At 51.4% G+C, this 24,800-nt stretch overlaps 1 protein-coding gene across 2 annotated transcripts in view; it reads left to right on the top strand.

Moving 5' to 3' along the window:
• Positions 1–19,395, top strand: part of WNT7A (Wnt family member 7A) — a 61,264-nt gene extending 41,869 nt beyond the window's left edge. For both annotated transcript variants that reach the window (XM_024245070.3, XM_054551259.2), the window contains exon 4: positions 18,037–19,395. In XM_024245070.3, coding sequence (XP_024100838.1) covers positions 18,037–18,516 — 480 coding nt within the window. In that variant the 3' untranslated portion in view covers positions 18,517–19,395. The remainder of the gene's footprint in view (positions 1–18,036) is intronic.
• Positions 19,396–24,800: the final 5,405 nt, after the last annotated feature.

Here is a 24,800-nt window from a genome sequence, read left to right as displayed (position 1 = left end):
AGCCTTGATCTTCTGCGGACTAAGTCAGGGCCTCTTCTACAATAACCCACCATGAAAGAATGGCTATCTAGACTCCTGAGCAAGGGTGAATTCATTCATTCATTCATTCATTCATTCACTCAGAAAATGCTGGCTAGGTGTCTCCCGAGAGGCAGACCTCCTCTAGATGCTCCCGAATACAGCAGATGGGGGCTCTGTGTTTCTGGAGCTGACATTCAGGAGGGGAGGGGAGAGCAAGCAAGTCATCCCAAAGTACCTCAAGTGGCCGGGGGGATGTGAGACAGGGGGATGTGAGAGGGGCTGATGCGGGGCACTGTGGAGAGGGGGCTATCCAGGGTGGCTTTACATTGCTGAGCCAGAGCTGAGGAACTGGAGGAAGGGTGTCACAGGCAGAAGGATCAGCTGCTGTGGAGTCCTGGGGCAGGAATGGGCTTGGTGTGGTCCTGGAATACCTGACATTAAGTGTTCACAGAAGGGTTTTGGCGGGGCTGAGAGGCAGTGGGTGCCCTGGGGCCTCAGGGGACAAGGCAGAGAATGGCGTTCTCATCAGAGGCTACCACTTGGCCTCCAGTAACTGCCCACACCCCCACAACCAGACACCCCCAGTAATGCCCTGCAGTGTGCTGGGCTCCAGCCAGGAGGAGCAAGGCCCCTGGCTCTCAGCACTCAGTCTGATGGCAGTTCCATCCAGCCCTCCCTTCAGGTCCCAACTTGCCTTCCTTTCTTACCTGGGGCTGTCACTGCTGCACCAAGCTTCTCTTCTGCACCCACACCCGCTCCCTTGGTTTTTCCAGCCCCAGGGCATTGCACTCCTGCTCAGGCACAGGTGACACCCTTCCCTCGAATTTCCAGTGGTGAACTCCTCTTCATCCTTCAAACCCCACAGGTCACCTCCTCCAACTGCTCGTGGGCCCCATGGCAGTACATACAGGCCTTTATTTTGGACCAGTCTTCCTTCTACTGGTCTGGTTGTCTCCCTGACTACCTGGGTTTTTCTTGAAGACAGAGACTTTGTCCAATCACCCTCACTTTACTGGCACCCAGCACAGGCCCTGCAGTGGGAGGTTCCACTGGAGGGTTCAGGACTGCCAGAGTGGATGGAGGACATGACCAGGGCTCTCCACCCCTGGCCACATATGAGAATCCTGAGAAGCTTTTTAAAATAGCAGACACCTGGCCACACCTGAGACCAGTGAAATCCTAACCTCTGGGGGTGGGGTCCAGGCATCAGCAGATTCTAAGCCTGGGACTCTGCAGGTGACTCTGAAGCAGAGCCTGGGGAGAGGGTGTGGATGCTGCTGTGCCCATCTGGAAGCCAGGGCTGAGCCCTGTATGCCCACATGAGGGCTGACGCCCCTGCATTGCACAAGCAGCTGTGCTCCATGGCCCAAGTTCCTAGGGACACTGGCCCAATGGGGTCTCTGGTCTTTTTTTTTTTTTTTTTTTTTAAAACGGCTTTACTGAGATATAATTCTCATGCCATACAATCCATCCTCTTAGAGGCACAAGTCCAAGGTTTTTAGGGTATTCACAGTTGTGCAACCGTCACCACAATCAATTTTGAAACTTCTCAGCACCCCTCAAAGAAACCCTATACCCACTAGTAGTCACTCCTGATTCCCTCTCTCTCAGCCCCTGGCAACCACTCCTCTGCTCTCTGTCTCTATGGATTTCCTGTTCTGGACATAGCATACACGCTGTGGTCTTTTGTGTCCAGCGTCTTTCACTCAGCATAAAGTCCTCAAGGTTCATCCATGTTGCAGCATGTGTCAGTACTTCATTCCTTTTTATGGCTGAATAATATTCCATTGTATGGAAAGACAACATTGTGTTTACACATTCATCCATTGATGGACATTTGAGTTGTTTCACCTTTTGGTTATTATGAATAATGCTGTTATTGACATTCGTGGGCAAATTTGTGTGTGAGTGTGTTTCTGGTGTTACTGTTCCCTTAGCCTCGTGGGGAGGTCCCATCCCTCTTTGAAGTCCACCATCTTTGGGGTTGTCCCTGACAGAACCCAGGTCTCTGGCCAAGAGAGGAGGGTCTGGACTGATGTAGGGGGCCCGTGCTCTGGGTCTTCTAGCTCTGTGTCCCGTTGCTCTGCATCCCCATGAGGCTGGCCAGAGCCAGGCAGGCCAGCAGGAGCTGTGGACGCTGGCTCAGCCCTCATCAGATGCACAGTTTGTAGCTGATTTACCACCAAAGGGGTTCACAGCGGTCTTGCCCTGGGAGCTGGCCAGGCGGGCGGTCCTCTGGTTTCTGCATGCTTCCCCGTTCTCTCTCTGGTTCTGCCTGACTGAGCCCCTACCCTGCGTCTTCCTGCATCGCAGGACCTTTATGCTCAGGTCTCTAGTCTGTCCTCTGTGTGGACGCCTGAGCGAGCTTCTCCAATGCCATTCCACATGTGCTCCTCTGACCCCAGCGAGAACCATCAGGACAAAGACCCCGCCGACCCTCCAGCCTGGCCCACTGCCCTCCTTCCTGTTTCCTGACTGCTCCCTGCTTCTTTCTGCCCTCGGCCTTTGCCCATGCTCTTCCCTCTGCCTGGCCTGCCCTTTCCTCCCTTTTTGTCTCATTGACTCCTCTTCAATGTCTGGTTCTCAGCTCAAGGTCACTTCCTCACCTGATCACTCCAGTCGCTTTCTTTCTTACTGCTCTGTCATTCATTTGCAAGTATTTATTGAGCACCAGCTATGTTCTTGGTCTAGCTGCTGAGGACACCACAGGGGATGGACAGACCAGGTCTTTGCCCCTGGGTAGTTGACATTCTGGAGGGAGACATGATAAACACAACTAAAATGTGTGCTGTGTCACATTTGACGCAAGCTAGGGAGCAAAACAAGCCAGGGCAGGGGTGGGAAAGACCAGGGCAAAAGTTAGGGAGGGCCTCATAGGGAAGGTGAGATTTGAGCAAAGGCTAGAAGCACTGAGGAAAGGGGCCATGCGGAGAGTGGGGAAGAGTACCCCAAGGCAGAGGGGCAGCAGGTGCAAGGGCCCAGAGGCAGGAGCATGCCTGGGGTGCTGGAGGAACAGCAAGGAACCCACTGTGACCAGCATGGAGTGAATGAGGGCATAGGAGATGAAGTCAAAGAGGCAGCAGGGGATGCCTGGAGGACAGATGGAAAGAACAGTAAAAGGAGCCCCATGCACCTGACTCCCAGCATGCACCCAACCCACAGCGTGCACCTGATCCACAGCGTACCCCTGACCTCCAGTGTGCACCCGACCCCCAGCATCAGCAGCCCCAGCTTGTGGTCCAAGTCCTCTACCTCGTTTTCTCTCCTCAGCTCCCCACAACTGGAAAGGTTTAAGGAAAACCCTAGACAACTTGTTATTTCACCCACACATGCCTGTGTATCTCAAATCAATAGGGACTTCTGAAAAAAAACCATGGTGCCATTATCGCCCTGAGCAAAATAAACAATTGCTCAATGCTGTCTATTACCCTGCCTGATTCAGATTTCTCAAATTGTTTTAAAAACATTTTCCAGCCAGGCTGTGGGGGAAATTTCTGGGAGCTGTGACCACAGGAACGGGAGCAAGTTTGCGCTTTCCTTCCGGGCCATGGTATCAGCCTCATGCCCGTGTGACAGTTGACAGCACAGCCACCTCCCCCATCCAGAGCTTAAGCTTCAAGGGAGTTGGGGGCTTGCCTCTTTCTGCTCACCTGGCCACCAACCTCAGTGCCTAGCCAGGGAAGGGATTAAGTTAGCGTGTAGTGGAAAGGTGAATGAGTGAATGAATGAATAAGTGAATGTATGACTGATTGCCAAGGCCATTTCAGGATGCTCCAGCAGTTGGGAGAAGCACATAGGTTCAGTGGCTCCATGTCCCCGCTGTCAGCGTCCCTGCCCCTCATGCTGTGGTTGGGGTCACCCAATTGCCTCACCCCAGGTCACAGTCTACAGTCCCCACTAACCTAGACTCTGGGACAGGCCTGCCCAAGGCAACCCCTGCCCCGTAGTCAACCTAGCAGCCTGCAGGGAGGTCACTTATGAGAGAGAGGCACCCAGAATGCATCTAGGAGAGGCTGCACTGTGTGGGGTTGCACCGTGTGGGGCTCGACTATTCCATCTCTAAATGGGTTTGCTACTTTAAATGCCCCAGTTTACAGGGGAGCAAAGCTGAGGCCTAGCCCCAGGCCCCCCATGCCAGTGTTCAGTGGGTCCATCTGCTAGCCACCACCATATGGGCTCCCTTCATGTTTGAAGGGGTGTGTGTGTGTGAGCTTGTGTGCCGGGAAGTATGTGGGCAGGACTGTGTGTGAAGGGCTATCTGTGCATATGTTGTGTAGGGATGGACAGCATGAGAAGCACCTGTGTGTGAGCACATGGGTCGTGCATACCTGTGAGGGAGTGTATGAGTGTGTGCACAGGTGTAGGAGTGTGTGCTTTGAGTGTGCTGATGAGTGTGAGGGTGTGAGCCTGTGGGGAATTGCATGGGGCCGTGCCTGGGGAGGTTGTGTGTGGGTAAGCACATGGTGGGGGTGACTGTGTGCAGGCTGCACAGGTTACTGGGTGGGTAGGAGCCTAGAAAGAGATGAGTCTGCGGTGAGGGGCTGTGTGTCCACAGTTCTCGGGCTCCTATGATACCCCAAAGTGGGGCAGAGACCAGTTCATGGAGGGTCTTGAAAGCCAGGCAGAGGAATCTGGGCTTTAACCTCAGGAGCCATAGAGAGCATCTAAGCAGTTGTAACCTGGCAAACACTGAGTTTCAGAAGGCCCCCAGTATAGACCAGAAAACCTCTCTCTGGCTTGAGTGGAAACCTCTCTTCCTGCACCTCCCAGGCTGCATTCCAGGGGCCCTGTCCTATGGGGTGCGCCTTTTCCCTGCCATCCCCTCCATGTCAGGCAGGAATATTTGCTTGAAGTCGGTGCATCCAGAATGACTTAAAGAATGCACCAAAAAGAAAATACCTCAAATGTTTACAGGAAAAAAAAGCCATTTTTTCTGCTCTTTCATCTGAGTCGCCCAGAGGTATACAGCTGCAGCTGGCTGAAATGCAGCTTTCTGCTAAGATGGATCGATATGGGGAGGGAGAGGAGGAGCAGGAGGAGACTGAGAAGGAGGAGAAAGAGCAGGAGAAAGAGTATGAGGAGCCTGAGGAGGAGGAGGAGGAGGAAGAGCAGGAGAAGCTTGGGAAGAAGGAGAAGCTTGAGAAGGAGGAGGAGCCTGTGAGAAGGAAGAGTGGGAGGAGCCTGTGGAGGAGAGGAGCAGAAGGAGGAAGAGTAGGAGAAGCTTGGGAAGAAGGAGAAGCCTGTGGAGGAGGAGGAGCCTGCAGAGGAAGAGGAGGAGGAGGGGGAGAAGGAGGAGCATGAAGAGCTTGAGAAGGAGAAGGAGGAGCAGGAGGAAGAGCAGGAGGATCCTGAGGAGGAGGAGGGGGAGCAGGAGGAGCCTGAGGAGGAGGAAGAAGGGGAGGAGGAGGAGGAGGAACATCATCAGGAGCAGGAGAAGCAGGAGCAGGAACAGGAGGGGAGCAGGTGGTGGCAGCTCTGGATGGGAGCCTGTAGCACCTATCCTGGTGTGGGTATCCACACTTATTGTCTCCCGGGGTTGGGGGTCCAAGGCTGCCTGCCCACTGACCTCCACATTGTCTTTATTCAGTGCCTTGGAAAGGGTCCCTGGTTTGGACATTTGCAAGCAGGATGGGTTCTGGGCAGGACTCTGGGGAGATACACCTATAAGGCAGTGAGAAAGGCAGCCCTGGGCATCAAGAGAAGTTGGCCAGTGATGCAGCAGCCACAGGGACTTATGCTGGTCCCATGAGAAACCTGGAGCTGGGTTAGCCCCATGGAGGCAGGGAGATGGGCCTTTGTACCCAGCACCAACCAGTCTTTGGCTGGCGGGCTGCCCAGGGAGGGGGAGTGGTCTTGGGTGAGACAGCTCCCATCAGGGGAGGGCAGTGCCTAGGAGGAACTCAGCTGCCAGCCATCAGCAGCAACACTCCCAGCAGCTGCAGAGGGAGTGTCTGGTCCTGAAGGACAGATCCCAGTGGCATGTGACAGTGTCCACTACACAAGCCAGCCCAGGTGACCATCACCGAGGGAGCAAGGCCATCCTAGCCCACCCACCTTCCTTCTGTTCGGCCACATCACAGCTCTAGAGCCAGACGGCTGGATTCCAATACCAGTTCCACGCTTCCTGACTGTGTGATTGTGGCCTGCACTGCCACCCCTTGGCTCCCCAGTCTGCTCATCTGCGAAATGGGCTGATGATGGTCAACCTTCCTCATAAGGTTTCTGTGTGCTTTCATGTCAGGCACTGGACACCGCAGCTACCTTGGGGGCAGCGGCTTTTATTAGAGGTGGGCACGGATCCTGCCCTTGCACCGCTCAGTCTGCTGAGAGGTTTGGGCATACACATAGGAAGAAATGACACTGAGCAGCTTGGGCTTGAGGCCGGCATTGAGCCCTAGGCCGAGAAATTGTCCTCACTCTGATCCCGACACCAACACCAACATTTCCTGCAGAGCCTTGAACAATGGCACCATCCTACATAATCACAGCGGTGATTATGAGCGCCTCCTTCCCCTGGAACTCCACCTTCGGTCATTTAACCCAGATGCTGCATCACCAGGTGTGTTCCATTGAGGCCATGTCATGAGGAGACAAAGCTGGGGCTCAAGGAGGGACTCCCTTACCCAGTGTGCCCGCCAGAGTCCGGGAGATGGTGTAGTCAGGGGTAACAGAGGAAAGTTTAGGTAAAGGATGACTACAGGGATGTGGGCAGGATTTAAGGAATCCTAAAAAGGCCTTAGGGCTGGCAACAGTGGGGAGCTCTGTCTGCCCTGGAGGGCAGTGTTAGTGGAGAAAGTGTGGCTTGGGGAAAAGGAGCCTCCTGGCAGGCGCTGTGGTTCTAGGCAGAGGGAGACAGTCACAGCCACCATGTGGTACATGGACAGGGAGTCCAGGGTGTAAAAATCCAGACTGTATCTTCTCCTGCCCTCCAGTCCCTATGGGATCCGCCACTGGGAAGCTGGAGTGCAAGGAGGGACACAGCTCAGCCTCTCGGGGTAGAGCAGGGGTGAGCAGCAGCCAGGGACACCTTCCACCACACACAGAGGATGATGGACCCGTGTTTCACTTGGTTGGTGCAGGGTGGGTGCTTGGAGACAAGAAACATGAACAGATGGGGCATGGGGCACAGGAGAGGAAGCCAGCGGAACTTGGTGACCATCTTCTGCCTCAAGTCTCTGGAGTCTGACCCAGGCATGGCCTTCTGTGAAAACTAAGCCATCAGCCCTCCAGCCTGAGGGTGAGGGGCCTCCATACCCAGCAAAGCTCCCACCTGCTTTCTGTGCATCTTTTTGACCGGGGCCTACCTTTACCATGTGATCAGCCAGCTTGGATCTTTTTGGAGAAGGTTCAGGAACGAGCCTCCTGCTTGGGGGAGGGTGGCTGGGGTCTGAGCATAGGAGATAGCAGTACCAGCAATGTGGATGGGAGAAGACGCTGCAGGGACCAGGAGCACATCATGTGAGGGGAGAACAAAGGCAGCCATTGCAGGGGCTGCTTAAAGATGCCCTGAGGTTGCCATGCCAGGCGGCAGCAGCACAGACATGCTTCTGGCGCTGGGAGGGTGTTTGCAATAGGACAGGGATTCTGGGGTGAGTTGACCTGGGTGTTGGAGAAGGCAGGAGAAAGGATGAAGGGCTGGGGCTTCAACAGCAGGGCTCTCAGGAACTCCTAATGACCTCTGGGGGAAATGGTCACTTCCTCTCATCTCTGCAGCTGCTACACTGCACAGAAATGGGCTTTCACTCCAGGGACATCTGAGAGAGTGTGGACAACTTCAGCCAACCTGCTTCTCTCCTCCCCCTGCCCTCCTTGTCTCCCTCTGTCCCCGTCTTTTCTCTCCGAGATCCCCCTGTGGTGCCTTCATTGGTAGGGAAAACTGAGACTCAGAGAAGGAAAGGGACTTGCCTGCAGGCACACAGCAGTGTACAGACAGAAGCAGGACCTCCATCCGACGGCTCTTTCTGCCCCACAGCGCCGCTCTCCCTGCCCTGCCTTTCCAGCCCTGTGCGCGCTCATCCCAGCATCCACTGCTCAAAATGAGAAAAGTTCCCACAGGCTGGGCACCAGTTCTGTGAGATACATGGTGCCAGGCCTCAAAGAGCCTTCTCCTATTTAATCCCCACTGTTCCCTTTCAGAGGACTTGTCCCTACTTTACAATGAGGAACAAATCTCTTAGGATGCATTGGTTGCAAGTAACAGAATGCCTTACTATTGCCAAAAGTGGTTTTGATGATAGGAGTTTGTTTTTTTCCTGCAATATAAAAATCTGGATATGGTTTCTTTCAGAGGCTCAATAGTCTTTTCTTGGGCCCCAGCTCTTTTCACCCTTCCATTCTGCCATTGTCACCTTGTCAGCCTCATAGGTCTTGCCTAATGGTCACAAGATGACTGCCTAAGCTCCAGGAATCACATTCTTACACCACAGCATCCAAAGATAGAAAGGGAGAAGTTGCTCTTCCGGATCTCTGTTTTTTTCAGGTGATGTGTTGTGTTTTCGGCCTCCGTGGTCAGAGGTAGGCCAGCATCAATGAGGAAATGGAGAGCCAGAGCATGTGCCATGTTCCCTTGGGCCATTTCTGCCATCACCAGCATGTGGTGGCACGGATGGGATTTGAACTGAGCTTCTTGGGTGACCTGACTCTGCCACAGTGCCTGCCCTTCTGCTTCAGGCTGCCTTTGGCCACATCATACTTTCGTGGAGACTGATTCTGATTGCCCAGGTCACTGCTTATAACCTGAGGTACAAGTAGTCCAGAACTGACCACTCCCTGCAGAGGAGCCAGGCTGGCCAACCTCAGAGGGGTTCCAGAGGGGAGGAAGCAGCAGATACTCAACTAACCCAGAGTCTTGAGCTCCAGCCCTCGAGGTCCTGGCCTTCCAAAGGGCTTTTTAGGCAAACCAGTCCTTGGCTCCCCAGACCTGTGCCATGCCATGTGTGGCTTAAAACCCATCAACTAGGGGCTGGCTATCTGCTTTACAAAGGGCACCTCCACCACCCAGATGAAAGGATTTCTGTTCCAGTTAGGGTACTTTAAGCTGTAATGGATAGAAACCCAACTCAAGCTTGCTTAAGAGCAAAGGGTGTTCATTAGTTCCTGGAACACAGTGGTCTTGGGTTAATGAATTCAGGTCTGGCTTGATCCAGGGTGCAAATGATATTCCCAGGACCCAGCCGCATGCATCCTTTCCTTGCCCCCTATTTCTCAGCTCTGCTTTCCTAGTTGATACCATTCTCTGCCCCATGTGGTTGCACGATGCCTGTCCACAGCTCTGGCTCCTGCATTCCCTCCTGTTCATATCTGGTGGGAAATAACCAACAGCTCTTGTCTTCTGTGTGCGCAGAATCCCCAGGACTCACTTCAGTTTGGCCCTGACTGGTCTGAGTCACCCATCCTTAGCAATGACCAGTGGGGCTACTTCAGTTTCAGGGGCTAGGGAAGGCCTCATTGAGGAGTCACTGTTTGCAAAGCTCCAAGGTCTCACTGGGCTTGCTGGAAAACAAGGCACCAAGATAAGGACTGGGGTCGGGTGAGGCTGGGACAGGTGGCTCTGTGGCACTGTGGAGGGCTGTAGAGGGCTGGGTTGGGCTGGGCCTGCGGAGATGAATGGGAACACATTCCTGGAGTAGGGCAGTGCAGGATCGATCCTGGAGCGCCCAGTGCTTCAGAGTGCCTGCCATGGGTGCTGGGGGCAGGGATGACAGCGAGCAGTGTGTTCAACGCTGGGAAGCCTTTGGTTTTAAAATTAGATGCCCCTCAGAATGCTATGGAGGGTGGCAGACACTTCCAGTCATAGGAGCACCATGTGGCATGGACCCTGTGGGAGCCAGAGGTTGCTGTCTGACGTCCCCTCCCAAGGATCCTTCCTTCTTCCAGGAAGTTCACCCCCAGGTCCCCTGGGCAGCCCGAGGGTCTGGGACAGGCCCAGAAGTGCCAAATTCGATAGTATCTATTTGGCATTATGAATCAAGGAATTTTCTGGAGCCAAGTTTCTCCCCAGTCCCCTCCCAGGCCTGAGAACCCCACCCTGAGTAATTCCGGGCTCTGGGCAGCACCTGGTACATTGTTGGCACTTCCTGGGGGACCTGTCAAAAAGAGATTGATTTTTCTCCCTCCAGTGGTGCAGAAAATCCTTCCTGCTGCTCCAGACAGGTTTGGGGCATGGCTGGGAGGCAGAGAAGGCTCTGGATTGCAGCCCCACCCAACCTGGTGCAGGAGTCCACTTTACAGACCCCAGCTGCTGCTTACACACATTCCAGGACAGGGAGCTCATTACCTCACCGGCAACCCTCTTGAGCCCTGGTGAGCTTTGTTGGGGAGGTTGGCCTCTCACTGAGCAGGAATCTACTGCTCTGTGACTCCTGCCATCAACTGGGGTCCCAGCTCTGTGCTCTGGATACACAGTCCTTCCTGCTCACTCTGTCCTGGGTCAGGCCTGCAGGCCCTGTGGAGTAGTGACTAGGGATCCCAGAAACTGCCTTCTCCAGGCTGAGCAGCTCCAGCTCATTCACTGTGGGTCCTCTAGACATGCTCTGTTTCTTTCCATCTGCTGAGGCATAGTCCAGTTCTGAAAACTGTATAGGAAGACCATCCCCTCCTTTATTGTGGGCATTAGGCCTTAGTTAATATGGCCCCAGAGTGTTGGCTTTTCAGTAGCCTCCTAGCTCATATTGAACTTGTGGTCATTTTCAATCTTTCTCAGTCTCTCCCATACTGTGATTTTGCAATCAATTTTTTAGATATCAAAAATTGTAGATGTTTAGCCCTCTTCTGGCTGGTTTCAGCCACTGTTTTATTCTGTAGAAGGGACTGAAGTCTGCCTGGCCCTTCACTCACATTATCCTCTGTAGATGCCTGAGCTGACTGGAGTCAGATTTCGGTAACACCAAAAGATCATTTTACTCCCCAGATGCCCCTCTTTCTGGCCACTCACCATGCCTAAAATGTCCTCATTATGTGCTCAACATGTGCTCTTCCTTAAGCCTGCTCCCTCTTCCAGTTCTCTGTTTCTGTTTCCCAATCTGAAATGCCTTTTCCCCATCTACCTAAGTTTGGCCAATTCTAATTTATCCCTCCTGTTATCTGACTCCAGCTCAGCCCTGGCCTTCTTGGGGGAGGCTTCCTTGAGATGCACACAGGAGCATCTCATGGGTTCAAGTTTCCTTCTCTGTTGCTTTCACTCCTTCATAGCACTTACCAATGTATGATTAGATTCAGGGGAATTATTAATTCCACAGCTACTTCTGGTTTGGAATCACAAGCTCGGAGGTGGCAAGGACTGCAAACTCAGGGAAGGTGGGGACCGGAAGCTCAGAGAAAACCGGAGAAGCACCTGCTTGTGTCATACTCTTCCTGGGAACTCCCCAGCACAGGTGACGCCAAATACCACACTGTAGGTCCTCACTGTAAAACAGGTGCATGAGTGAATGCATACGTGGACAGACATGCCCTAGGTCCTGTTCCCCTTGCAAACACCAGGCAGCACCACTTGCACACAAGGCTCTTCATCAGAGGCGGGAGATTTCAAGGTGAATGACCTGGCCTGAGGAGTGTGGCCGGTGGGGTTCTCTGGAAGCAGAGGCTGAGATGGAGTTTCAGGTCCCAGCTATTTATTGGGGATCTGTATAAAGGAATAAAGGGGAAGAGGAGGAGCTCACACTTGGATGCTGGCCCAGCAAAGCCTTGATGGGGAGCGCTGGACTCGGTCCTGCCCATTACATTGGATTGCCTCTGGCTAAAATGGCCAGACCTTTATACCCCTGCCTCTCTTGGTCCCCAGATGCAGGGCCCCACACCCTGAAGGATCTGACAGCTAGAGGCTATGTGCTAATCACACTCCCAGGCCAGTGATGTGTTGTAACTCACTCCTATGGGCTGGAAGACCCACTACTAAATATTCAGGATTTGTCAATTGTTAAACTGTTGGTAGCTTAAAGTCAGCCATGGTGGGAACGTTTAATTTATTTCTCAGAAATTGGGAAACACTACGTAACAGGGCTTTTTGTTTTTTCTTTCGAGAGCCAGTTTGAGCAACATACTACTACTTGTAGCTATGAAGCAAGTCCTCCCTTGGAGGGCAATTGGCCTGGGGGGACTGCTGACGTATAGGCAGGTCATCACAGTGCTAAGGAGACAAGGACTCTAACAGCACAGGCCAGCCATGGAAACCATGAAGGAGTCACTGTCTATCTTGACAATCAGGGAAGGCTTTGTGAGGAGGTGACTTTTTTCCTGACATGGCAGAATATTCAAACACTACAAAAGACAATCCCATGAAAAGTAAGACTCCTGTTTGTCCACCTGGTCCCCTGGCACTGGTGTCCTCCCCAGAGACAGCTGCTCTTACCAATTCCCCTCATATAATTCCACAAATACCCTGTGCTCTTACAAGCATACATGTATGAGTCTTCTTTCTCATACAAACAAGCTCCCATGCTGTAAGCCTTTCTACACCTTGCTTTGCTCTCTTAACCATGGACCTTGCACAGTGTCCTTGGTTAGTGAGTAAGAGCCATCTCATTCTCTTTAGCCGCTATAGGGCATTCCAACTCATAGATGTGCCGTAATTTACACAACCAGTCCCCACTGGTGGATCTTCAGATTCTTTTGGCCTTTGGATATTTCAGATAAGGTCTCTGTGAGGCTCTTTGACATTTTGCACAAGCACAAGCCTCCCCGCAGGCTACATATTCAGTAGTGGAATTGTTGGGCCATCGTCTGTCATGGTGATAAAGATTGGCCTTCCAGATAAGGAACAGCATGTGCAGGGCCAAGAGGCATGGAAGGGGTGAGCTTGCTCAAGTGGAGGCAGCTGCTGTGGAAAGAGCACGGGCCTGGGAGCCAGAAGGGTGGGGCTCGGCTCAGCCCTGCTGCAGAGGAGCCAGGTGTATCCACTGTGGTCATGGCTGGGTGCCACAGGCACATTCAGACTGGGAAATTAAGGAGAGTTTAGAAAGAGACCACTGTCCAATGACCGACGGATGCGTGGATAAAATGTGGCATACCTGTACCATGGAATGTTATTCAGCCATGAAAAGGAAAAGAATTGTAACACATGCTACAACATGCACAGACCCTGAAAACTTTATGCTGAGTGACGGAAGCTAGAGACACAAAATGCCACACACTGTGTGATTCCATTTATAGAATAGATCTGTCTAGAACAGACAGATCTACAAAGACAGCAGGTAGATTAGCGGCTGCCTGGGACTGGGAAAAGGGGAAATGGGGAATGACTGCAATGGGTATGGAGTTTCTTTTGTGGGGTGACTAAAATGTTCCAGAATTCGATTGTAATGATGGTGGTACAATTCTGAATATACTAAAAACCATTGAATTGTACACTTTTGATGGGAGAATTGTATGGTATGTGAATTGTACTGCAGTAAAGCTGTTTTAAAAAAGAAAGAGTTTGCTAATAAAAGAGGACAAAAGTAAAGGAACTCAAAGAGTTGGTGCAGCACCCTGGGGCTGGCTACACTGGGGAGCAGTTACTCCTTACGCCTGAAGACAGGGAAGGCTGAGCTGCTAGAATCAAGGGGCTGTACAGAGAGGACTTCCCAACAGGAGCTGTGACCTTTGATAGGGGTGTGCAGACATCCTGAAGGGCCCAGCAGGGAGAAAGCAGGGGAAATATCTCCCAGAACTTTCCTCCTGCCCTCTGATTTCCTGCCAGTGCCTTCCACTGGCCAAACCATCTGGAAGGGCCTACTGAGGCCAGACCCTGGATTCACAGATTTACTTCCTCATTTATTTTTCTCATATATTGTGAAATCTCAGCATCACAAGATGGCAAAATGGCAAACTCTAGCAGCCTCATGCAGCTGGTCTTTAACCTGCAACCCAATGGTGCAGCCACCAATATAAAATACTGACATTCTGACAGCTGCTCCAAGCCCCTCGATTGTCCCCCACCTTTGCCGTGGCTTTTCCTTGAATCCTCTCGACTTCACCTATATCCAGCAATGGAGGGTTGATGCCTGGCTAGCTTGGCAGGGCCTGTGGGACCCTGAACATTCACTGACAATTGCTTGGGCCTGGGGCATACTGCTTGTGGAGTGATTTGAATGCACCCCCTTGGTGAATTACCTTCGGGCGTTTTCTGCGCACCTCCTGTGTGCCAGTCACTGGGAAGCTGCATGGAGCTGAGTCATCTTAGAGCCTGAGCCTGAAAGCCCTCAGACCTCCTGACACTGAAGCACAGAGGCTAGGCTCTTCAAGTGGGGAAGTCAGCTCAGAAGAAGTCCCCTCGGGCAGCTCAGAAGCCTGGCCTCAAGCAGTAGGGTGCAGAGTGCAGCTTTGTCCCTCACACACTTCCTCTGCTGTTGTCCCCTGCCTTAGGGAGAGGGCTGGGTGCCCGTCTGGTGACCAGCCCTGGCCAGGCAGCTGTGATTATGCCTGGCTTAATGTGGACATAATGCAGTCACTGCAGCTCTCAAAATGCAGAGTGTGCAGGGCTAGTAGGCTGGATGTCAGCTGATCGGGACCCATTCAATACCACCATGGCGTCAGGCCATCAATGGCCTCAGAGAAACAGGGAGGCCACATTCAGGGGTCCAAGAGGGGCAGAAGGAGTAGCGACCCCCATCCAGGACACAGGAGCCACTCTCTGCACTAGGGCCATTGCTTAGTGCCCACCACAGTAGTAGGCCTCAGTATCACAGACGTAGAAATACATTCAAGCCTTGGTATTACTTTCCCACGAAAACCTTCCAGGGGCTTCCCATTGCCTTTTTTAAGAAAACAACTTTACTGAGGTATAATTCATATGCCATACAGTGTCACCACTTAAAGTATGCAATTCAATGGCTTTTAATATATATTCGCAGATATGTGCAACAAGCACCACAATGAATTTTACATTATTTTCGTCACCTCAAAAAGAAACCCGTACCCATTAGCCACCACTCCCCATTTCCCTTCTTCTCTGCAACCACTAATCTCCCATGTGTCATTATGGATCTGCCTATTCTAGGCATGTGGTCTTTTGCATCTGGCTACTTTCACTTAGCATATAATGTTTTCAAGGTTCATCCATGTTGTAGCGTGTGTCAGTATTTCATTCCTTTTTATGGCTGAATAACATCCCACTGTATACCTCATTTTGCTTATCCATTAATAGTTGAGGGAGTTATTCTGCTCACTTTTTAGCTGTTATGAATAATGCTGCTATGAGCAATCATGTACTCATTTTATTGTGGACATGTTTTCATTTCTCTTGGGCATACCCCTAGGGGTGGAATTGTTGAGTCACACATTCTGTGTCCAACATTCTGAGGAGCTGCCAGACTGTTTTCCAGAGTGGCTGCCTCATTTCAGATGCCCACCAGCAGTGCAGGAGGGTTCTGATGGCTCCACACCCTCGCCGACACTTGTTATTGTCTTAGCCTCCTAGTGAGTGTAAAGGAGCACGTCGTTGTGGTTTTGATTTGCCTTTCCCTGGGGACCAGTGCTGCTGAACATCTTCTCATGTGCTTGTTGGCCATTGATTGTATCCATTGCATTTTTATAAATTGAGATATTACTTATGTGAAAAAGGTACACAAAGCATCCCTGTTCATTTAAAAGAATAGTTACAAAGCATGATCCATGTAACCATAACCCATATCAAGGAGTAGAATATTGCCAGGACCCCCAGAAGACAGCTGGGTGCCCCTGGCCAACCACAGCCCCTCTCCGCCCTGGGAATAACCTTGTCTTGTTATTGGTGGATGGGCTCCTAAACAATACTATCCAGTTTTGCCTGCCTTTGACCTTGATCCAAATGAAATCACTCTGTGGAAATCATTTCTGGCTTGCTTCTGTCCCTCCACACTGTGTTTCTGAGTTAGTCCCTGTCAGTGTGGCTTGCTAGAGCTGTTCATTGTCATTGCTCTATTGTGTTCCATTGAAATGCACACGCTGTGGTTTATCCACTCACTGTGGATGGTCATCTGGATGGTGCCCAGGTCAGAGCGATTATGAACATTGCTGTGTGGACATTCTTGAACCTGTTTCCTTTGATTACACAGTGTGATTCTCTAGGGTATGTGTCTTGGAAATGGAAGGTCTGAGTCAGAGGCATGTGTATCCTCAGCCTTAGTAGATACTGGAAAACGGTTTTCTAACATACGTGTACCACGTTTGCATGTCTCCAGCAGTGTCTGAGGGCTCCAGGTGCTCTGTATGCTCGCCAACACTCAGTATTGTCAGAATCCATTTTGAGCATCTCCCAGGTATCTCTATGTCAAAGCCTCCAGCTCAACTGGGCCTGAGTGCATCAGAAACACCTGCCTCACTCTGCCCCCAATTGTGTCATCACACCTCCAAGCCTTTGCTCTTTCTCCTGCTTCTTAAGCCAAGGCAGAAAGGCAGGCTGGAGATTTGGGAACTATCCCCTCACTGACAACCAAAAGAGATATCTGTGTTGTTTTGGGGACACAGATTTGTGGAACGCAGCCTGCATTTGAAGTGGCTGCTCATCCAGCATGGGCTGCATGTGGGGGGGTCCTGGGAGACTGCTGCCTACAGGAGGTACTCTGTGATGCCAGGTGTTCTGGAACCAGAGCCTTCAACCAGCCGGTCCTGTTCCTGAACACTTTGGATGCCTGTGGCATCACTGGCTCATTTGATTGCAGATACTGAGGTTGAAATGTGGTGGCTGTCCCTCCCTGGTGGTTCCGTTGACCAAACACTGGTCACCTCTCCTGGAAGCAGAGCTCTTAGGGCTAGGAGGACCCTGAACACGGACCCAATTCTCAGAGACAGGGACTTAATCTTGTCACCTCATTATCCCCAGCATCTTGAACAGGCCCAGGGCTAGAGGCAAGACTAGTGAGTTTTTTGAATGTCTGATTCTCTTCCAGCACCCTGATTTTCTCAAAAAAGATGGAATTGTCTTCACTATATGTTAGAGTTAAGGAAACTGAGACCTGGAGAAGAAGCATCACATGGGAACTAAGTGGCCAGCAGGCACTCAGTTCGCCCCTCAGCTCCAAGCTCCTTGCCTCAGAATGTCTCACAGACCAGCTCTGAGACTTAGTTTAGCCTCAAGGCTTTTTTTCTGTAAAAAGGAGTCAATCATACTAGCTTCATGGAATTAATAAGATGGCATACATAAAAGCATGGGCCCAGTGTGTGTGCAGAGGGTTAATAAATGTCCACTCACTTACCCCTTCCTCCATTCATTCTTTCATGATATAACAAGCAAAAGCAATTTGACAGTCTGAATGAAGGATAATAAAAATGCTCACACACGGTGACCCAGCAACTGTGCTCACTGGGAAATCCCCATCTCTGTGCCTGTACACAGTAGGAGCTCAATTCGTGACTTAGGATGGTGGAGGAAGGAAGAGAAGCTTTAGTCCCAAAGATATTTCTTTATAGTTGAAAAAGGAAGAAAGGGGTGGAGGGAGGAAGGAAGGAAGAAAAGTGAGAGAAAGGAATAAAAACAATTTTTTAAAGTACACTGAAAATAACCTGAATATGCTGTACTCTGGGTGTTGGGTAAAATATTGCCTTCTCTTATTGCTGGGCTATTCTAAAACAAAGGTAAGCAAAATATGGCTTATGGCCCAACTCTAGTCCACTGTCTTTGTAGGTGAATAAAGTTTAAATGAAAAACATCTGCTATTCAATTCTTGAACTTCATATAAATGGAATCATAAAGTATGTCCTCTTTGGTGTCCAACTTCTTTCCCTCAACATTACCTCTTAAAGATCCATTCTTTGTGCATGTGTTAGCAATTCATTCTTTCTCCTTGCTGTATGGTATTTCATTGTATGAGTACAGTTAGGCACTATCGTTATCCCCATTCTACATATGGGGAAACTGCTGCACAGAGGGCTGAAGTGGCTTGCACAGCACAAAGGCTGGAGTGAGAGGGCCTGGAATCCAGGTCTGAGTTTCCTACGCCAGAAAGAAAAAACTAAAGCCAGACCCAGATAGGTGGGGCAGGGGTGGGGGGGAGCTGGGGGCTGCACTTGGCCTTGGCGTGCAGTGACATGTGCTGTGCTCTTCCCTGCCCTCCCCTGCAGATCCTGGAGGAGAACATGAAGCTGGAATGTAAGTGCCACGGCGTGTCAGGCTCGTGCACCACCAAGACATGCTGGACCACACTGCCACAGTTTCGGGAGCTGGGCTACGTGCTCAAGGACAAGTACAACGAGGCCGTTCACGTGGAGCCTGTCCGTGCCAGCCGCAACAAGCGGCCCACCTTCCTGAAGATCAAGAAGCCACTGTCGTACCGCAAGCCCATGGACACGGACCTGGTGTACATCGAGAAGTCGCCCAACTACTGCGAAGAGGACCCGGTGACAGGCAGTGTAGGCACCCAGGGCCGCGCCTGCAACAAGACGGCTCCCCAGGCCAGCGGCTGTGACCTCATGTGCTGTGGGCGTGGCTACAACACCCACCAGTACGCCCGCGTGTGGCAGTGCAACTGTAAGTTCCACTGGTGCTGCTATGTCAAGTGCAACACGTGCAGCGAGCGCACGGAGATGTACACGTGCAAGTGAGCCCCGTGTGCACACCACCCTCCCGCTGCAAGTCAGATTGCTGGGAGGACCGGACCGTTACCAAGCTGCGGGCTCCCTGGCAGGTCACTGCCTGGATCTTCACAGGGAACCGCAGGAATGCTGAGCTTGTCTTTTCTGCTGAGGAGGGTACTTTTCCTGGGTTTCCTGCAGGCATCTGTGGGGGAAAAAAATCTCTCAGAGCCCTCAACTATTCTGTTCCACACCCAATGCTGCTCCACCCTTCCCCAGACACAGCCCAGGTCCCTCCGCGGCTGGAGCGAAGCCTTTTGCAGCAGGAACTCTGGACCCCTGGGCCTCATCATAGCAATATTTAACAATTTATTCTGATAAAAATAATATTAATTTATTTAATTAAAAAGAATTCTTCCACCTCGTCGGGATCCGTTTTCTGCAATCAAAGTGGACTGCTTGCTTTCCTAGCAGGATGATTTTGTTGCTAGGACAAGGAGCCATGTAGAAGTGTACATAACTATTCTTTATGCACATATTTCTACTAGTTGATTTTGCAAGTACCCCCCCCCTTGCAGCACTAGATGTTTAAGTACAAGAGCAGACATCTTTTATACATATATAGATATATACACACACACACATTTATATTTTTTTTGCTGTTTGCTGCTACTTATCCAGAAATGTAAGCTGGTCCAGATTTGGAGACGTTTTTTCCAGAGTATGTTTTCCATCCTTTTGCCCTCCCCAGTTCAAACTTCACCATTAGAAAAATCCAGTTTGGAATACATAGAGAGGAAAAATAATAATAAATTCCCAGCAGTTTCCATCTTTCGGAAAGTGAGCCACCGGATAAGAGAGAATATTTTGTAAGAGACTATTTTTATATGAATATTTTATTTATATCGAGTCTGCTGTATCATTCCACGGCCTGTGCTTCTTCTTAATTCTGGTACTCACTTCGGGGTAAGGAGGGGCGATGCCTGGTTGTGGCGTCAGGCCCCATGGGGCCCCTTGCACAGCTGGATTCTTGAGTTCTGTTTGCCAAGTGGGCACAAGTTGCCCCTGGATGCCTGGGGTTGAGGCATCATCTCATCCATGTTTGCCGGGAAAGAAATCAAATCCCCAGCCTCAGCCTGTTAAGCTGAGGCCTTTCAAGCAGGGCCACTGAGTGGGGGCCTCGAAATGAGTCACTGTGGTGGGTGGTCATCGTGCCCCTCACAGGGACTTGACCATCATCATGCAGCAGAGGCCAGTTCAGGGAGCCCCACACCTCACCAAGACACTAGCCATTGCCTGCATGTCCTGGAAGGTGAGATGCAGCCCTCAGATGAGGGGACCCAAAGCAGGTGGGGTGAGGGGCCGATGAGCAGCTGGGCCCAGTGGGGCTTCCTGGATATCCTACTCCCAAGGCCAAGCAGCAGGGAGAGGTTCGAACGAGGCCACTTTGCTTTGGGTCCAGCTACACCCAGAGCCTCAGCCTAGGAAGTTGTCCTCTAGCAGGCTGCGGGTGTTCTAATATGTCTCCATTTGCATTTCCGGTGTGTGTGTGTGTGTGTGTGTGTGTGTGTGTGTGTGTGTGTGTGTGTGTACTGTATCTCCTTAGGGACTTGAGTGTAGTCACGTGACTTTGCGCCTTGCAGCGCCTCCGCCCTACTTGTATGTGTCTGTGTGTTTCTGTGCTACCCAAGTGTCTGTTTCTGTCCATGTGCCTGGGAGATCAGGTCTCAGGCATGGAGCTGAGTGCCTTTGCATCTGCTGCTCCCCAGAGTCTCTGCTTGCATGTGAGGGCTGGTGGTATGAGGCAGACAGCAGAGATTGTGTGTGATTGTGTTGAACCACCAAGAGAAGACACCTCTAAATTCTGTCCCCACACCCATGGGTGAAAACCAGACACCTCTGAGACCACAGCACAGCCCCATGGCCCCACCTGCTGGGAGCCCCTCAGTATCTAGGCTGTGTCTGACTCCTCAATGTCCACACTGAGCCTGGATCACAGCATGGGCAAATAAAAGTGACTGGATGGTTGCATCGTTTCTTCCCTTGGAACTTTTTTTCCATTTTTCTTTTACTTGGGTGTCTGGAGGAGTGGGCATGTGAAGGGACCATGGAGTGAATGGATGGAGGGATGGATGAATGTGTGAGTAGGAAGGTAGGTGAATGGGTAGATGTGTGGATGGATAAGTAGGTGGGTGGGTGGATGGATAAATGGATGGATGGGTAGATGGATGGATGAAGGGATAAACAGATGGGTGGATGGATAGATAAGTGAGTGGATGAATGGATGAATAGATAGGAAAGTGGGTGGGTGAGTGAGGTAGTTACACCTACAGATAGGTAAGTGAGCAGATTCTTGGGAGTCCGCAGGTCCCATTTTATCTTTGCTTTGGAAAACCTACCAGATCTGCCATGAGCAGGATGGCTTCCCAACCTTGCAACCCTTCTGCTTCTGGCCTCCTTGGCACCTGGGAATGGGGGAGATTCTGACCAGCCTCCCCAGATGAGTGTTCAATGATAGTTACATAAACACAGTCTCAGAAGAGTCATCCCTGTGTCCTCCCTCACTGTGGGTTCCCAGCTCTGAGGCCTGCCCTCTCTCTGGTGCCCTGTTCAGCTGTGCTCTGAGCCCCAGTTTCTCCACCTGTGAAATCAGAATAATAACACCTACCTCACAGGGCTGTTGTGAGGATCCTCCCGGTAATGACTGTATGGCACTTTGAGTTGCAAAGCAATGGACGAATGCTAAATATTATTATTAATTATTATTATCACTATTCTCTCCACAACTATGGGATTCTTCAAACATGGCTTATGGTAATAAATATTTGGTTCTGCGTTGGGCAGAGGTATCCACCAGCCCCTTTGGTCTATTCCTAAAGTGGCTTTTCAACAAAACTGACATTACAAAGGCCAAAATCGTTAGAGGCTGAACCAAAAACATCAGAAAGCTCAGGACTATAGTGATGAGAAACCAGATGTCTGGGGTCTTGGCAGGAACCCAGTCTCAGAAAGTAAGCTGCTCAACACAAGGGCATTTTTGCCACATGGGATTGTGGGCCTCTTCATGGTCAGATCCTCTGATTTTTCAAGAAAGAACAAACATCCAGGTTTTTAAGTAAAATATCCCACTTTTTCAGTACATTGACAAACACCATGAGGATGAAGCAAAACATGACTGCAGGCTGAACTTGGCCTTCATCCCACCAGTGTACAGTCTCTGACTTGGACCCATCTCTTGTTTTAGAGCTGGAGAAACTGAGGCCCAGAGAGGGCCAGGGCTTTACTCAAGGCCACACAGCAAATTTGGCAGAGAGAAAACCAAGTCCAGGACGTGTGTCTCCCAGGGATGGCCTTGCACCAACATAGTGCACCAATGGAGGCAGCAAAATAATTTGAGGGAAAGTGTTAAGAGGGATAAAGTTCCTACACACACACACACACACACACACATACACACACACACGCAGCCTCTGGACTTGAGTTTAAAACTAGCTCAGGGCTTCACGGAGCAGGAACTGGACTTTCCCAAAGGCCCTGAGGAGGTGAACCAGTGCCTGAACCTCTCTGCAGAGGGTGCCCTGCCAATTGGCAAGGCACCCTCAGCAAGACCTAAGTCAGAACGACCTGGGGAGGCTTTTCCCACCCAAGGTCAGGACAGTCCTGGGGAGGCTTTTCCACCCGAGGTCAGGACAGTCCTGGGGAGGCTTTACCACCCAAGGTCAGGACAGTTTTGGGGACTCTTCTGAAGACTCCTCTGAAAAGTCTGTTCATGCTGCCACAGGGAGGATGAGACCCAGGGCCACCTGAGGATGAGACCAAGGGACAGTCCTGGGGAAGCTTTTCCCACCTGAGGTCAGGACAGTCCTGGGGAGGCTTTTCCGCCCAAGTTCAGGACAGTCCCCCCTGGGGAAGCTTTTCCCACCTGAGGTCAGGACCGTCCTGTGGAGGCTTTTCCCACCTGAGGTGGGGCTGTCCCTTGCACACTTCAAGGCAAGTCTAAGACATGTTTCCTGAGACCCTAGGAAGCCTCTTGCTCCCACTTCACAAATGACAACCAGTCTCAGGGAAGAGAAATTACCTCTTCAAGGCCCCACCACCCAGCAAGGGAAGGAAGGCTATAGTTTGGGCTGTCACACATCATCTGAGCCATCATCACCTGAGCCTTCCACCACCTCAAACAGAGGCTTGAGGAAGATGGAGATAAAGGGTTCAGGCTGTGGACCACACAGGCTGTCCATGCCAGATGCAGATTGCCATAGTCAACATCCTCCCCGTCACCAGGCACATTCAACAGGCTGCCAAGCTCTGGCAGTTTCTCCCTGGGGCATCTCATGAGTTTTCTCACTGCCCATCACCTTCTTTGGCCACCATTGTCTCTTTCAGGTGAGAATCTGAAAGAATGCCAAGGCCTCCTCCAGGTCTTCCTGCTTCCACTCATACCCCATCAAGCCAGCCTCCAAGCTCTGGCCAGACCAACTCACACCATACCTACCACCAGCCATGGCTCCCCATTGTCCTGTAAGTAAAGTCCAAGTTCCTTATCCCACAGTGACCTTGCACCTGCCATGCTGGCAGGCTTTTGCACAGCAGTAGCAATGGTGCCACTTAGGAGATAAGCACGCTGCCAGATGAGGTTCTTGCAGTTCTCATGCCCTCTCTTTCATCACCACACCCTATTTGTCTCCAGCACAGAATTATTGTGGTCCCATTTGTCTGTACATCTTGTCCTTTGCTGTCTCCTCTGCCCAGAGCACTCACCTGTCTTTCCCCCACCTGACAAACTCTTCTGAAGACTCCTCTGAAAAGTCTGTTCATGCTGCTGCAGGGAGGATGAGACCCAGGGCCACCCACATGCAGCCCTTGCCCACATTCTCTTCCTGGCCTGCTAGAATCAGAACCACACTCCCTGATGGTGCTCCAGAGCCTGCTACAGGGCCCACCCACATGAAAATTCACTGACAGGCACAGGACTGGAACTCATGTCCCAGGCTCGATGACCAGGCTACTTTTCTGCTTGGGGAATTGTGTCAGTGAGCTATGGCTGAATAACAAACTACCCCCAAACTAACTACCTCCAGACACTATGGATTGATCTTTGCTCATGAGTCCATGGGTGCACCAGGCACTTCTGGTCTCAACTGGGCTCTCTCACACACCTATGGTCAGCTGTGGGTCAAGTAGGTGGCGCTGCTGAGCTTAGCAGAATCTTCCACATATTTTGGGGTCAGCTGTCTATAGGCTGCTCTAGGGTGGCTTCTGCTAGGACAACCAGGGCCTCTTCCACATGGTCTCATCCTTCAGCAGGCTGGCCCAAGCTGGTTTCCATCAGAGGGGAAGGACTCCAAAAGTGGGAGCAGATGCTGCAAGGCTTCTTGAGGCCCCAGCTCAGTACCACCACTACATTAGTTCTCCATGTCCTACTGGCAAAAGCAAGTCCAGGCCAGTCCAGATTCAAGGTGTAGGGAAGCAGATGCCACCTCTTCCCAGCAGGACCTGCCCAGCTACATAGCAAAGGGTGTGAGGACAAGGAGGGGAATGATTTCCCAGAACTCAATCAAAGGACAAAAGGAGAGCTCCTTAGCACTGATGCTATGGTGGGGACACAGCCATTCTGCTGTGTGGAGTCCTCGAGCCTCAGCTGCTCACCCTGCCAGTTGTGCAGTCCTGGAATCAGTCATGGGTCTTGTCTTCCTCTACTCCATCCATCAACAAGTCCCATTGATTCAACCTCAAACTATACCCAAATCTGAGCTCTCTCTGTCTGCACAACCACCAGCCATTTATGGGACTGAGTCTGGCTGGCTTTTTGCCATTCCCAGATCCTCTCGTTCTGGGCCATGTGACTGGGTTCTGGATGATGGAGTAGAGGCAATGCACTCCACTTCCTGGCCCGTCAACATCCCCAACACTCTTTACCTATGTGGGCCATGGGGTGCCAGCTGTGAAGCCACAGAAGGAAGGGCTCTGGGTCCCTGACTCACCACCTGGAGGAAAGTCAACCTGCTGGTCAGGAATATCCACAGGCAAGAAATACACGGCTGTGGGATCCGGCAGTTCATTTGGTACAGCACTGAGCCCCTTTCTATCCAGGATCCAGCCTATCCCTCCTCCTTCTGTTCCTCTAACAAGCCAGCTTCCACCCTGCCTCTGGGCCTGTGCACATGCTGCTCCCTCAGCATCATGTGCTCATCATCATCAAATAGCTGGCTCTTTCTTGTTAATAGGGCTCATGTCAAATGCCAACACTTCAGGATATACTCACAACCAACCTGGCTCCCAGCACCCCCTCACCCACTATTTTTGTTCCTTTGTGG

Source organism: Pongo abelii, chromosome 2, assembly GCF_028885655.2.
Source record: "Pongo abelii isolate AG06213 chromosome 2, NHGRI_mPonAbe1-v2.0_pri, whole genome shotgun sequence".
Taxonomy (NCBI): domain Eukaryota; kingdom Metazoa; phylum Chordata; class Mammalia; order Primates; family Hominidae; genus Pongo; species Pongo abelii.
Note: the sequence above shows the minus strand (reverse complement) of the source record. Positions and strands in the feature narration are given on the sequence as shown.